Below are 14,154 nucleotides of genomic sequence, written 5' to 3'. Positions count from 1 at the left end.
CCAGACAAATTTTATTGTTTTCTCTCTTTCTCTAAAATAATACTTTTACAAAGACCCGTTATTTTCAATTAAAACAACTAAATAAACCATGTCTGAATTTTCTATTGCTGGGAAAAGTCTTAAACTGGACACCGCTGATGATGTCCAGACTTTTGTGGATCAAATTAACAACACTAAGAACCTCAAGAAGATTGTCATTAAGGGCAACACTATTGGTGTTGATGCTTCCAAAGCTTTGGCCAAGGCCCTTGAAAACCAGGATGAACTTGAATACGCAGACTTCTCTGATATCTACACTGGTCGTCTTCGCGAGGAAATTCCTGACTCTTTGGACTACCTGTTAACAGCCCTTTTGAGTTGCAAGAGCCTCCACACTGTCGATCTTTCTGACAATGCTTTCGGTATTATGACCATTGAGCCTCTCGAAAAGTTTCTTTCTCAGCACACTCCTTTGGAACACCTTATTCTTGCTAACAATGGTCTTGGTCCTGCTGCTGGTACCAGAGTTGCTAACGCTCTTGAGCAGCTGGCCCAGGCCAAGAAGGAGTCCAATGTCAACAAGAAGCTCGTCACTGTTATTTGTGGAAGAAACCGCTTGGAAAATGGATCAATGGAGGCTTGGTCCAAGTTCCTTGCCGCTCACGGAAGCATCAAGGAAATTAGACTCCCCCAGAACGGAATTAGACAGGAGGGCATTGAGCACCTTCTTCTGAATGGTCTTTCCCAGTCTCCTGAGCTGGAGAGACTTGACCTTCAGGACAATACCTTTACCATCCAGGGTGCTAAGGCTCTTTCTGAGACCCTTCCCAAGTGGACCAAGATTCGTGATATTGGAATTTCTGACTGCTTGCTTTCTGCTCGTGGCGGTGAGCTTCTTGCTGATGCTCTTATTACTGCTGGTGTGCTGGAGGATCTGGAGCACCTCCGTCTCCAGTACAATGAGATTGAGGCTGACGGTGTTTCTAAGCTTACAGAGGCCATCAAGACCAGCGTTCCTAATCTCAAGATTCTTGAGCTTAATGGCAACAAGTTCCCCGAAGACCACGAAATTGTTGACGAAATTAATGCACTGTTTGAGGAAAGAGGCTTTGGTGAACTGGACGAGCTGGACGACATGGAGCTTGACAGCGATGAGGAGGAAGAAGAAGATGAAGAAGAAGAGGAAGAGGAAGAGAGAGAGGATCTTGCTGCTTCTGTTATTAGAGACGACACTGAAGCCGAGGACTCTGAGGTTGCTCAAGAAAAGAGCGCTTCTGTAGATGATCTGGCTAAGAAACTTTCCAAAACTGGCCTTTAAACTTGCTTTCGTTTCATGACACTAAATAGATTTGATTTTCGGAGTTCTTTTTTTTTCTTTCTTTCGTATTTATAATAAAACGGGTAAAGCATTTAATTGACTATATATCCCTACTATTAGCTATACTACACGCTCTTCCTTTGGGCGTCGTTTAAAGAGCTTTTTGAAGGGGTTCTTTTTACCCTCAGGCTCTTCTGAGTCATTGACGTTAGTACACTGGTCAACCCGTTCCTGTTGACCAATGTAATTTCCAATGACAGTTTCTTTATTGAGCCACGTTTTTTCCAACCACTTTTCCAAGTTACGGCGGTCGAGGTTAATGGCCATTAGAGACTGTCGCTCAATGTAAACATCAATGTACCAAGGTGACGATGCGAGCTGACCAAAAATAAAGTCTAGAATACTGGGCGCTGTTACAAATTGCTTATCGCCAGTTTCGTCATCTCGCTTTGAATAGAGAATAGTAATGTCGTAGAGATTCTTGTAGCCGTTGCTGCCTAAAACGGTACTAGCCTGGACAAAAGCTGGGAACCTTGGGTACAAGACATTTTTTAGTTCTGGAAGACCATTTTCTAAGCAAAACTTCTTGTGCTATTAAACATGTTAGACGGAGTTAACTCTTATGATTTGAGAACACATACTTGTTCAATTTTAAGATTGGAAATGATATTGACTTCAGGAAATATGATAATCCAAAATGACTTTTTGGTATTAACGGCTTCAGAAAAAACAGAATAAATTTCAGACTCCGAAAGACTCCAGTTTTGTGAGACTTGAAGAGACTTGAGACCAGCCTTCCAGTCAGGCAACCGAAAGCATCGTTTCCAAGAAAAGAAATTGTAACGGCCACGCATGTTTTCCTTTTCTGCAATGTGTCCTAAAACAGCGTAATCGGCAAAAGATCGATGATTTGCTTCAAAATTGTTAGCCTAGAAGATTGAAGTTGAATTTGGGGTTAACTTACAAACGAGAATTGCGTTTGTGTTTGGATCAAGGTGATCTCCCGAAACATCAAGCTTGACAATACCGGCAGACTAAACAGTTAGCTACAGGATAACTAGTAATTTTTTATACTTGTTTCTAAAGAGGTACGATCATAAAGCCCAATACGGTGTAGTAAACACGCGAAAAGAAGGCATCGTACTTGATTTTGATAAACTCTGGCGCAGCTTTAGAAATGCTTGTTAGGAACCAGTAGTAGATTCCAAGAATCAGCGTACTGGCAGCAACAATTAGCAGCGAGTAAAGATTGGCTTTTTGAGACCCGGAACTCTTGATTCCTGCAAGCTTTTCTTTAAAGGTTTCAAGATACTTCATTCCGATTTCAATGTTGTGGTTTTTTTTTTATTGTGATGGGAAAGAAAAGAAGAGAGAGTGGGGTGTGTGGACCATTTCATTTATTTACTTTTTTTTTTTTTTTTTTTAGTGATGAACCAACCTTACTGCCATATAAAAACTCTACCAAACATCCCAAACAAAAAACGCGTTCCATTTTGTTAATACCCATAATAATATGGTAAGTTTAGAATTAAATGGATTCTTACATGATAATTAACATTTTTTAATTAAGAACTATTCATCAGTTCAGAGCGTCGAATTTGCTCCAGAGGACTTTTCAAACTATGTGATTATCTCCAAGATTGGAGAGGGATCACTCTCTACTACGTACCGCGCAGAAAACACACAAAAGCCCATCAACTCACCGCTTAGATGCATAGGTGTCAAGCGATTCAAACCTGAATACAAGGAACATGGCGAGCAGGAAGCCCAGATTATGCGAATTCTACAAGAAGAAGCTGAGGAGGGTGACAATGACGAAGACGAGGAAGAAAAACACATTATCCGGTTCTTTTCTGGGTTCTACCTCAATGAAGAGTATATAATTGTACTGGAGCTGTTAGACTGGACGCGACCGCTCACCTTGATACCACCACCGGCATACTACACACCGTCTCTGGGCACGCTTTGTGCTCAGAACCCGCTTAAAAACCTGGCCAAAATTGGCGTGCAGCTACTATCAGCGCTGGTCGAGATCAATGCCAAGGGGTTTGTGCACTGCGATATCAAGCCCGAAAACATTTTATATGTGGACAGCCACGCCGGGTCGTCACGAATCAAATTGATTGATTTCGGCAACGCGACTGCGTTTGAGGACCTTAAGATATACCACGATGACTTTGAGATTCAAGCGCCTGGGTACCGCGCACCTGAAGTGCTGGTAGGAGACTATGAGATGAATGAAAAAATCGACGTGTGGAGCATCGGCGTCATTCTGCTAGAGCTGCTCGTTAACCACATTTTCCGTGCGTTCCGCCACCGCTGGCGTCTTGTAATTTCCGCAGACTCGCGCTTGGCAACTGTCGCGTGTTTCACGCGGTACCTCGGCGGAGTTGATGTCTACAAAAACCGCAACACAATGTACTGGAGCGACGATTTCGAGACGTCCACACTTGTTGGTGAAGGCCTGGTTTCAGAGCTAGGTGCCATGGTGCTTTCGCTTGCCAAAGTCCTCAAGACGCGTCAAGAAATGTTGGCATTGGATTTTGTGTTGTGTCTGGTACAGGTGGATCACCGGGTACGGTGGACAGCACAAAAAGCGCTGCAGCATCCATTCCTAATTAAATCGCTACAGCCGGTCTGGGCGCGGGCGCTGAGTTCCGGAGGTTCTTCTTCATCATCGTCATCGTCGCCGTCGCCGGGATTAACATCTTTGGAGCTTTCTGGTGAAAGTTTTGTTCGGGGGCTTCTGGGCTAGGGTTGTATAAGCACGGCTGTAAATTTTTTTTTTTTTTTTTTTCTAAAATTTTTTGGTTAAAAAAGAATTTCATGTTTTTATTTTCCTTTTAAAAGTTTTTCATCAAAGAACATAGAAACTTGAGAAACATACTAGATAATGTAAGTTTAATAAAGACAATTCAAACATTTAATAATACTAGAGTTAACATTGTTGAAGGTCTCGAGTTATTGTCAAGAACTTGCCCTTTGGAGCAGACGAGGCCAAGATCCGGGCCCACTTTTCATCTCGACAGCCTGTGACTGACGTGAAGCTGATGCGCAACAAGGACGGCAAGTCGCGCCGTTTTTGTTTTGTCGGTTTTAAGTCTGATTCAGATGCTGCAGATGCTGTCAAGTACTTTAACGACTCGTTTATGGAAACTTTTAAAATTTCTGTGGAAGTAGCCAAGACATTTAGCGACGACAGTTTGATTCCTTGGAAGGAGCGAAAGCGCAGAGCGCAAGAGGCCGAGGCAGAGCGTGAAATGAAGCGAAAGAAGGCTCAGGAAGATCGCAAGGCTAAGAAGAATAAAAAGGGGGGATTTGAACTGGAAGAGGAAAGAGAGGATCCCAAGCTTAAGGAGTTTTTGGCCGTGTACGATAATAGACAGCAAAATACACAATCGTGGAGAAATGACGATGTGATGGACGATGTTAACAAAGTTGCACAGCAAAACGAGGAAGCAGAAAAAGAGCGCGAACTGGTCAAGGATATGGAGCGTGATAGCGATGATGAGTATGAAGACCTAAACGCGACGAAGCCAGAGACTGAGAAGGTTGAAGATGAAATGATGATGTCACTTGACGACTGGACACAAAAGAAGCCAGAAGAGACAGCTGAGGAAAATGACGAAGAAATTTCTGATATGGACTGGCTGCGGAAACATCAGACACGAATTCCTGAAAAGAATGCGGAAAAGGAGGCTGCAGCAAAAAAGGAAAAGGAGCCTAAAGTTCCTGAGAAGAGCCCTGAAGAAAAGGTTGCAGAAAAGATTATGCAGAGCAAGCGCCTTTTTTTGCGAAACTTGCTGTACACTTCGACGGAAGAGGATTTCCGCAATCTGTTTTCCAAATACGGTGAGCTGGAAGAGGTGCATCTGGCTGTGGACACGCGGACAGGAAAGTCAAAGGGGTTTGCATATATTCAGTTTGTTGAAGGTGAAGACGCTTTAAAAGCATATGAGGAGTTGGACAAGCAGATTTTCCAGGGCCGCTTACTGCATATTTTACCTGCAGCACCAAAGAAGGAGCAGGGTCTGTTGACGGAGCAAGAGCTGAAGAACCTTCCTCTTAAGAAACAAAATGAAATCAAGCGACGGCTTGCTGCTTCCAACCAGCAGTTCAGCTGGAACACGCTGTATATGAACAATGATACGGTGATGGCGACAGTGGCCAAGAAGTTAGGAGTGCGTAAGGCCGATTTGCTAAGTCCTGATAGCTCGGATGCTGCTGTGACACAAGCGCTTGCTGAAGCAAGTGTTATTAATAGTGTGCGACAGTATTTCACAAGTAAGGGTGTGGATCTTCTTGCATTTAATAAGAAGGAGCGCAGTGATACCGTTATTCTGGTGAAGAACATTCCGTTTGGAGCGGCAGCCGAGGAGATTGCAGAGCTGTTTAGTGAGTATGGCGATTTGAAGAAGGTTTTAATGCCACCGGATGGAGGCATTGCAATGGTTGTTTTCAAGAATGCAGTTCAAGCTCGTGCTGCGTTTTCACGACTGGCATACCGACGTTTTAAGACGTCAATCTTGTACCTTGAGAAAGGCCCCAAGGGTCTGTTTGAGGGTGACGAGGGTGAAGATGATGGAGTTGTCATTGAGAAGGGTGAAGAGAAGCCTGCGAAGGAGGCCAAGATTTCGGCTGGAGAGATTTTGGGCATGGATCAACATAAGGATGAAGAAGATGAGGAAGTGATGCCAAGTACTTCAGTGTTTGTGAAGAACCTGAACTTTGATACCAACACGGCGAAGCTGACAGAAGCATTCAAGGACCTGGACGGTTTTGTTGTTGCACAGGTAAAGACCAAGCTGAACCCGAAGAAGCCTGGCTCATACATGAGTATGGGTTTTGGATTTGTTGAATTCAAGACTAAGGAGGCTGCGCAGGTTGCTGTGCAAGCAATGGACGGCCATATTTTGGATGGCCACAAGTTACAGCTCAAGATTTCGACTCGCGGACAAGACGAGACCAAGAAAGATTCGACTACAAAGAAGAAGAAGAAAAGTGGGATGTCGACCAAGATTATTATCAAGAATCTTCCATTCGAGGCTACCAAGGATGGTGTTTACAAGATTTTCAGCGCGCCTGGGGGGTTACGGTCAGTGCGTGTGCCTCGCAAGTTCGACAAGTCATTGCGTGGTTTTGCATTTGCCGAGTACACGACCGTGCGGGACGCAGAAAACGCGCTCAATACTTTACAAGGTACACATTACTACGGAAGACATTTGGTGCTGGAGTATGCCAAGGTGGACGCTGGATCTGCTGAAGAAGAGATTGCACAGATGGAAGCCAAGGTACGCAAGCAGGTCACAAACGTGGAACTTGCCGGGCTACAGATGGGAGCAGGCAAGCGCAGCATCGATTTGGAGGAGAACGAAGACGAGGATGGGATGTAATTTGTTGGATGGGGGAGTATATAAGAATAGATCAAAATCAAATGTTAACAATAGTATCTTTTGTGTATATATGATTTTGCCAAATTTGGAGACAACCCCATTTTGGGGGATGAAAGAGGCTTTTATTTTTTTATGTTACATTTTTTTTTGATTTTTTTTTTTGATTTTTTTTTTTGGCCACTAAAATTTTCCACTTTGCCACGGAATAAGGACGTATTTAAATCCCTAATAACACTACCACCACCATTAACCAACAACTTCTATACATTACAACAAAGCAATGGCCAGCAAATTTGTGCAGGCCAAGGGCCGATACTTTTTCCTGAGCAACAGTGCGGCGGTGTACAGTCCCGGTGCGTCGTTACGCGGGACTGTAAGGGCTGTTCAGAGACCGCAAATGGTTGGATATTTTTTCAACAATACAGTTGCGGCAACAGTTGCATCTACAAACCCCACAGCAGTAGCTCCTCTTAAACAACAACTGGGGGTCAATCCAGGAGCCCTGATTGCGAGGTTGATGGGAAGACGACCAACAAACCCACAGATGGGGATAATGGCTGAAATCAACTATAATAGCCTTACGCAGGCGGGACCACGGCGCCAAATTACCATAATGGATACCATTCGAGGGGCTTTATATCCTTCGGCGTGGAAGGCCCATCAGCGCAGCTATGCTACGTTTCGGGATTTGGGGTATCGTGGTGGAAGAAGTAGTGGAAGTGGAGGAAGCAGTCGAGGGTCTGGTGTTTTCCAATATCTGAAAGTTCCTCTGTTATTTACGATTGGCGTGTGTGCGTTTAATGCATTTGTATTGCCGTATATGTTTCAGATCCCCGGGATGCGAGAGCTGGTGCGCCATCCTCAGTGGATAGTTTATGGGTTGATTGGATTGAATGTTGCTGTATTTCTTGCATGGAAGACACCGCGCAGTTTCGGACGCCAGTTGTACCGGTATGGACTGTTACACAAGGATGCCCAGTTTAATAAATGGCAGATGATTGGGTCTGCATTTAGTCACCAAGAGTTTTGGCATTTGGGTATTAACATGTTTGTTTTATATCAGTTTGGAGGACCTTTGTCACAATGGGTTGGCAGCAAGAATTTCCTAGAGATGTATTTGGATAGTGCCGTTGTTGCATCTCTTGGTTCTATTGCTTTACCTGTTTTGTTGAACCGGTTTACACCTTGGATTTTTGCAGCTGGTGCTAGTAACGTGCCTAGTTTAGGTGCTTCCGGAGCAATTTTCTCCATCTTTGGTACCTTTTCTTATTTGGTCCCATATACAAGGCTATCGCTGTTTTTTGTACCGCTGCCGATTGGTGCGTGGTACGTGTTTTTGCTGACCATGGGATACAATGGGTTGGGCATCAAGTATAACTGGGCGCGCACAGATTATGCGGGTCACTTTGCTGGATGTGCAGCGGGTATTGTATTTGGATACATTTTCACAGAGAAGATTCGTCGGCAGCGACAAGAGCAACAACGTCGTCTAGCGTCATTCCGTGTATTTTAGTTCATTTTTCTCTCTCTCTCTTTTTTTTTTTTTTTTTTTTTTTTTTCCTTCTTCTTCTTGATTTGTATATAGTTTTAGCAAATATAATAAGGGAGTCTATCTCTAAGTATCTATTGTGTATAATTTAATCTTCATGACGAAGGCCTTCTTTTAGAACGTAGAAGGAAGCGTTTTTCTCGGAAGCTAGGCTTGTTGGAACCCACTTTGATTGGTTAGGTTTGATAGGAGTGGCCATATTTTCAAATGAGAGCTTAATGACTGGATCTCCGAGACGAACTAGGGGGGTCAAGTTTTGTGTTTCGACTTCACAGATATGATCTACGAAAACAAGTTGTGAGCGAAGGTCTGCGAGGATGGCTTGTTCACGAGCTGAACCTTCAGGGACAGGAGGAAGGCCAGCTTGACGGACGAGTTTAGCGACAAGTTTTGAATCAAGGACTGGTTCATTTTCAGGTGTTGATTCTGGAGAAGTTAAAGAGTCTTGTTGGGCGATTGTTTTAGTTGCAAAAAGTTGGGATGATGCCCAAGAGGGAGTTGCCAGGTAGTCTGCAATAGCGGCCTTTGAGCTTAGAGTTTTTTGAACAAATGGGGCTCTTAATATTCTAGATGTGATCATTTTTTTTTTTTTTTTTTTTCTTGTTGAATTTTTAAAATGTTGGATGGATGTTTGATGGTGATGATCTATCTATCTATCTGGTGGATATGCGATTAAAATAAATAAAATAAATAAATAAAAATTCCGTTAAGGGTAGTTGAAGGCTTTAATGTAATAAGTCAAAAGCTGGAAAAGCCGCGTATAGAAGTGACGGGAAGGAGATAGAGAGAGAATATTAGTATTAATAATAATATTATTATTATGGGAGAATCTGCTCCAACCGAGTTTTTTTTTTTTTTTTTTTTGAAGATGCGCCAACCGAGTGAAATGCGCAGAGATGTTTTTGGAGCGTTAAATCTTTGGGAGCATTAATTATTTTTTTATTTTTTAATTTTTTTGGTGTAAAAAGTCAGTTACAGTTAAATAAATAAATAAATAAATAAATAAATAAATAAATAAATAAATAAATAAATAAATAAATAAATAAATAAATAAATAAATAAATAAATAAATAAATAAATAAATAAATAAATAAATAAATAAATAAATAAATAAATAAATAAATAAATAAATAAATAAATAAATAAATAAATAAATAAAAAAAATAAAAAAAATAAAAAATGACATAAAGATTAGTCATAATAATTAATATAATGATTAGTTAATGATGATATAATTTAATAGTGGCTCGTGTGTAAAATGGTTTGGAGTGTGGCTCTTCAAAAAAAAAAAAAAAAAAAAAAAAAAAAAAAAAAAAAAATTTTTGGCCCAGCCAAGACAAACAGCACGGCAATTACAGATCAATTGGGTCTTGAAGATTTAAAAAAAATATATGAATAAAAAAAATAGACCCAGGACATATTTTTTAAAAAAAAAAAAAAATAAAATCAAAATCTTTCAATTTTTTTTTTTTTAATTTTCAAAATTTTTAAATTCAATTGAAATTTCTTATTTATTTTTTTTTTTTTAAAATAAAATTAAAAAAAAAAAAAACGTTTTCATTCTTTGTTTTTTTTTCTTTTAAAATTTTTTTTTTTTTCTTTTGCTTCCATACTATGATTGTTGTTATTATTATTATTATTATTATTGATGTTGTTGTTGTTACAGCTAATCAAAAGTCTTTAAAGCTTTCACGTGGGGAACTTTGAATTTTTTTTTTTTTTTTTTCTCTTCGATCGCCTTACTGTTTAACTGCTGCCTGTCTGTCTGTTTACCTTTACGTGAAGTTTGCTATTACTACTGCCTGGCTGTTGAACACTGCTGCTGCTGCTTCTGCTACTGCTGCTGCTTCTGCTACTGCTGCTGCTTCTGCTAAATGCTGCTGCCAACTGGTTTTGCCGCACATATAAAATATTAAAACCGCGTCTTTTGCTGGTGGCCAGCCAACTTGCCCACGCCTATTGTAGTCTCTTCACCACATAGCCAGTCCAGCCGTTTCAATGCCAGTCCAGCCAACCCAAAAGGCTTTCACTGCGCACGCGCACGCGTTCATGATGAGTGCTGCCTTTTTTTTTTTTATTTATTTATTTTTAAAAAAAAATAAAAATAAAGACTGCGCAAAAACAAGCAGCAGCAGCAGCAGCATTACCAGCAGAGAGAGAGAGAGAGAGAGAAAAAAAAAAAAAAGCAGCAGCTGTAGGGACCTTTTTAAAGGGCTTTTGTAGTAATATTAACAGTAACTTTTAGTTGATTGTTGTATATAACAAACAATTAGGTCTTTACACTTTTTTTTTTTTTTTTTTTTTTATTTTAAACCCCCCCTCCAAAAAAATTCTTTATTTCTTACCCTTTTCTTTCTCTCTTTTATATTTTTTTTATTTTTTACTAAACTTTCTTACCTTTTAAGTTTTTTCATCTTGCTTTCTCAAAGCTTTCTTTTTTTTTTTTTTTTTATCTGAAATCCTCCTTCTTCACTCGGAAAATCTTCAATCATCTTCACAATGTCTTCTGCTCTTCTGCAAGCTGCTCCCGGTATGTCCAAAATTACTACTACTACTACTACTACTATTTTAAAGCTCCTTTAACAATCAACTAACATGTCTCTTTTAAAGGCAAGAGAATCGCCATTCCTACCCGTATCGAACCTAAGGTCTTTTTTGCCAATGAACGTACTTTCCTCTCTTGGCTTAACTTTACCGTCATCATTGGCGGTCTTGCCATTGGCCTTCTCAACTTTGGCGACCGCATTGGCCGCATCTCTGCCGCCCTTTTCACTCTTGTCGCAATGACCACCATGGTCTACGCTCTCGTCACTTACCACTGGCGTGCTGCTGCCATTCGCCGCCGTGGTGCCGGTCCTTACGACGACCGTTTCGGTCCTACCATGCTCTGCTTCTTCCTCTTGGCTGCTGTCATTGTCAACTTCATTCTTAGAATGAGAGGTTAGAAAAAGAAAAAGAAAAAAAAAAAACAAATTAATCTCCTCCCATCCTCTAAATTTATTAAAGTGAATCTCTTTTTAGAACCCTGTCAGACAAGCCTTGTGATACCTTGAATTTTTTTTTTCTTTAAAAGCTTGAACTGGCTTGCTCAGGAGAATATAAGACGGGTTTTTTTTTTTTTTTTTTAATTTGCTGCTACTTTTGTTTTTAATGTCGACTTTGTGTTTTTTTTTTAAACTTCTTTTTCTTCTTCTTCTTTTGTACCTGTATTTATATTAATTATAAGTCTTTAATTTCTGATTTTTTCTTAAAAATCCATTTGGTTCTACATTATTTTTCTTTTGAGATATCTTTCTTGCCTAGATATCTTCAAATGCTCAATTTCTGGCGGCTCTGCTACTACTGCTGCCTCTAGCAATAAATAAATAAATAAACTAGAAAATTGTTGCGGTGATTCAGGGCTAGGGTTACTTCCTATTTGGGCGTTTCTAAAATTTTTTTTTTTTTTTTTTTTTTTTTTTTTTCAAACCTCCCGATAAAAAAAAAATTTTTCAATATCAATCACACACACTCACTCAATCTTTCATCACATATACATACACACACACACATATAGACAAAATGGGTAAACTCAAGAAGAAATACGAGGAAGGAGCTTCCAAGGACTACATTACTCGATCAAGAGCTATTAAAAAACTCCAAATCTCTATTGCAGATTTCCGCAGACTCTGTATTTTCAAAGGTATCTACCCAAGAGACCCTCCTAACCGCAAAAAGGCAAACAAGGGCAAAACAACTCCCAATATCTTCTATTACACAAAAGACATTCAGTACCTGCTCCATGAGCCTATCATAAACAAGTTCCGTGCAGATAAGATCTTTGCCCGCAAACTCTCCCGTGCTCTTGTCCGCGGAGAAGTTGATGATGCTAAACGTCTCGATTCTCACAGACCCAGATACCGCCTAGACACTATTGTCAAGGAACGCTATCCTGCCTTTGTTGATGCTCTACGTGACATTGATGACCCCCTCTCCATGCTTTTCCTTTTTGCCATCATGCCTGCTTCTGATGATGTTTCTTTCCGTGTCACTCAAACCGCAAACAGACTGTGTCACGAGTGGATGGCCTACGTTGCCCGTGAGCGTTTGCTCCGTAAGGTCTTTGTCTCCATCAAGGGTGTTTATTACCAGGCTGTGGTCAAAGGTCAGGAAATCCTTTGGCTTGTCCCCTTTGATTTCCCTCAAAATGTCCCCTCAGACATTGATTTCAAAGTAATGCTTTCTTTCCTGGAGTTCTACACTACACTTGTCCAGTTTGTTCTCTATAGACTTTACTCCGAGGCTGGTCTTGTCTATCCTCCTAAGGTTGACGAGCAAAAGATTAAGGGTGTTGGTGGTCTTTCTGCATTTATCCTGCAGTCTCGTGAAGAAGATGGTGCCAAGTCTATCCGATCTCTTTCTGCAGTAACTCAAGAAGATGCTGAAAATAAGGAAGAAGAGGATGTGGAGGAAGAAAAAGAAGAAGAGGAAGAAGAAGAAGAAGAAGAAAAGGAAGAAGAAAAAACTACCACTCTTTCTAAAGAACAAATTGCTCAAATTGCAAAGGAAGATGCTGAAAAAGATGATGATGTTTTGGCTGATGCCAAACTCACTGCTGATTCAGATGATGAGGAAGACCAAGATGACGTTAACACAGTCAAACTTGATACTTTCACTACTTCTGGGTCTGCTGAATCTCAAGGTGATGTTCTACATCAACCTTCTGCAGAATCTGCTGCTGCTGCAACTGCCTCGGCAAACCTTTTCTCCGGACTAGTCTTTTTTGTGGGCCGTGAGGTGCCTGCCAAGATCACTGAGTTTGTTATTGTGTCGTGTGGTGGCCAGGTAATTTTGGAAAGTTCGCTTGACGAGGCTCTTGCCAATGAACGTGAAGGTGGTTCCTCAACTAATAACATTCCTAAACCTGATTTGTCTAAGGTTACACACCAAATTTGTGATAGACCAAGTGTCCCATCGCGTGTTCCAGGCCGTGTTTATGTCCAACCCCAATGGGTCTTTGATTCAGTTAACAAGGGTACTCGTCTTCCACCTGCAGACTATGCACCTGGTGAGAAACTGCCACCTCATTTGTCACCATGGGGAGACCGTCAAGGATACGATCCTGAGGCTGAATTGTCAGAGAATGAAGACGAAGAGTCTGAGGATGAGGAGGAAGAAAAAGAAGAAGATGAAGAGGAAGATGAGGATGAAGAAGAAGAGGAAGAGGAAGAGGAAGAGGAAGAGGAGAAAGAAGAACAAACCAGTTTAAAGAAGGAGGCCAAGGGAGTTTCATATTCTGAAGATAAGAAGAAGAGTAACGGCAAAGCTGCCAATAAGGCTGCTAAAGCAGTTGCTATCAAGAAGCGCACAAAGGCTGAACAAGAAAAGGAGGAAGAGACTAAGCTTAAGATTGGCATGATGTCAAATCGTCAAAAGAAAAAGTATGATGAGTTACAGGGAGATGTTGACAAGAAGACAGCTAAAGCTGAGCAGTTAAAGAAGAAGAAGAGAAAGATTGAGGCCCAACTTAAAAAGAATGGCAAGAAATAAATGCTACAAAAAAAAAAAAAAAAAAAAAAAAATTCCTCTCCCTCTATGAATATCAAAATGAAGAAAGAAAGAAAGAAAGAAAGAAAGAAAGAAAAAAAATTAAATTAAAATTTAGAATGTTTTATAAAAATATTTGTATAAATAAAAAAAAAAAAAAAAAGAATGAGAATCTTATTTTAAAAGTTGAATCATTTTTTTTTTAATACTCAACGATACATATAAAAAAGTATATATATACTGAGTGCGGCTATACTTATAAATAAATTAAAAGGGTGATGGGAAAAGAAAAGAAAAGAAATTTTTTTTTTTTTTTTTTTTTTTTTTTGGTTAATTATAACTTGGAAAGTATTATACTTAAGTTATATATATTTTAAAAGTAAATTCAA

At 40.2% G+C, this 14,154-nt stretch overlaps 7 protein-coding genes across 7 annotated transcripts; 5 read left to right on the top strand and 2 right to left on the bottom strand.

The window, feature by feature from the left end:
• Window positions 1–88: 88 nt before the first annotated feature.
• SAPINGB_P002638 (uncharacterized protein) lies at window positions 89–1,297 on the top strand (the record flags this gene model as incomplete). The annotated part of the gene is made up of 1 exon (XM_031997356.1): window positions 89–1,297. The coding sequence occupies one exon, from the start codon at window positions 89–91 to the stop codon at window positions 1,295–1,297; it is 1,209 nt and encodes a 402-aa protein (XP_031853247.1).
• Window positions 1,298–1,417: 120 nt separating this feature from the next.
• On the bottom strand, window positions 1,418–2,614 carry SAPINGB_P002637 (uncharacterized protein; the record flags this gene model as incomplete). Its single annotated transcript, XM_031997355.1, has 4 exons — window positions 1,418–1,888; window positions 1,939–2,210; window positions 2,262–2,331; window positions 2,390–2,614. 4 exons carry the CDS (start codon window positions 2,612–2,614, stop codon window positions 1,418–1,420), a joined length of 1,038 nt encoding a protein of 345 aa, XP_031853246.1.
• Window positions 2,615–2,810: 196 nt separating this feature from the next.
• SAPINGB_P002636 (uncharacterized protein) lies at window positions 2,811–6,690 on the top strand (the record flags this gene model as incomplete). Its single annotated transcript, XM_031997354.1, has 4 exons — window positions 2,811–2,813; window positions 2,868–4,031; window positions 4,148–4,192; window positions 4,270–6,690. 4 exons carry the CDS (start codon window positions 2,811–2,813, stop codon window positions 6,688–6,690), a joined length of 3,633 nt encoding a protein of 1,210 aa, XP_031853245.1.
• Window positions 6,691–6,970: 280 nt separating this feature from the next.
• SAPINGB_P002635 (uncharacterized protein) lies at window positions 6,971–8,203 on the top strand (the record flags this gene model as incomplete). Its single annotated transcript, XM_031997353.1, has 1 exon — window positions 6,971–8,203. The coding sequence occupies one exon, from the start codon at window positions 6,971–6,973 to the stop codon at window positions 8,201–8,203; it is 1,233 nt and encodes a 410-aa protein (XP_031853244.1).
• A 124-nt stretch (window positions 8,204–8,327) lies between these two features.
• On the bottom strand, window positions 8,328–8,819 carry SAPINGB_P002634 (uncharacterized protein; the record flags this gene model as incomplete). Its single annotated transcript, XM_031997352.1, has 1 exon — window positions 8,328–8,819. The coding sequence occupies one exon, from the start codon at window positions 8,817–8,819 to the stop codon at window positions 8,328–8,330; it is 492 nt and encodes a 163-aa protein (XP_031853243.1).
• A 1,919-nt stretch (window positions 8,820–10,738) lies between these two features.
• SAPINGB_P002633 (uncharacterized protein) lies at window positions 10,739–11,184 on the top strand (the record flags this gene model as incomplete). Its single annotated transcript, XM_031997351.1, has 2 exons — window positions 10,739–10,769; window positions 10,850–11,184. 2 exons carry the CDS (start codon window positions 10,739–10,741, stop codon window positions 11,182–11,184), a joined length of 366 nt encoding a protein of 121 aa, XP_031853242.1.
• A 616-nt stretch (window positions 11,185–11,800) lies between these two features.
• On the top strand, window positions 11,801–13,768 carry SAPINGB_P002632 (uncharacterized protein; the record flags this gene model as incomplete). The annotated part of the gene is made up of 1 exon (XM_031997350.1): window positions 11,801–13,768. The coding sequence occupies one exon, from the start codon at window positions 11,801–11,803 to the stop codon at window positions 13,766–13,768; it is 1,968 nt and encodes a 655-aa protein (XP_031853241.1).
• Between the last annotated feature and the right edge of the window lie 386 nt (window positions 13,769–14,154).

The sequence above is a fragment of the Magnusiomyces paraingens genome (genome assembly GCF_902498895.1).
Source record: "Magnusiomyces paraingens strain CBS 517.90 genome assembly, contig: contig2, whole genome shotgun sequence".
Lineage (NCBI taxonomy): Eukaryota > Fungi > Ascomycota > Dipodascomycetes > Dipodascales > Dipodascaceae > Magnusiomyces > Magnusiomyces paraingens.
The sequence above is the reverse complement of the archived record's forward strand: the minus strand, read 5'-3'. Positions and strand labels throughout refer to the sequence as shown.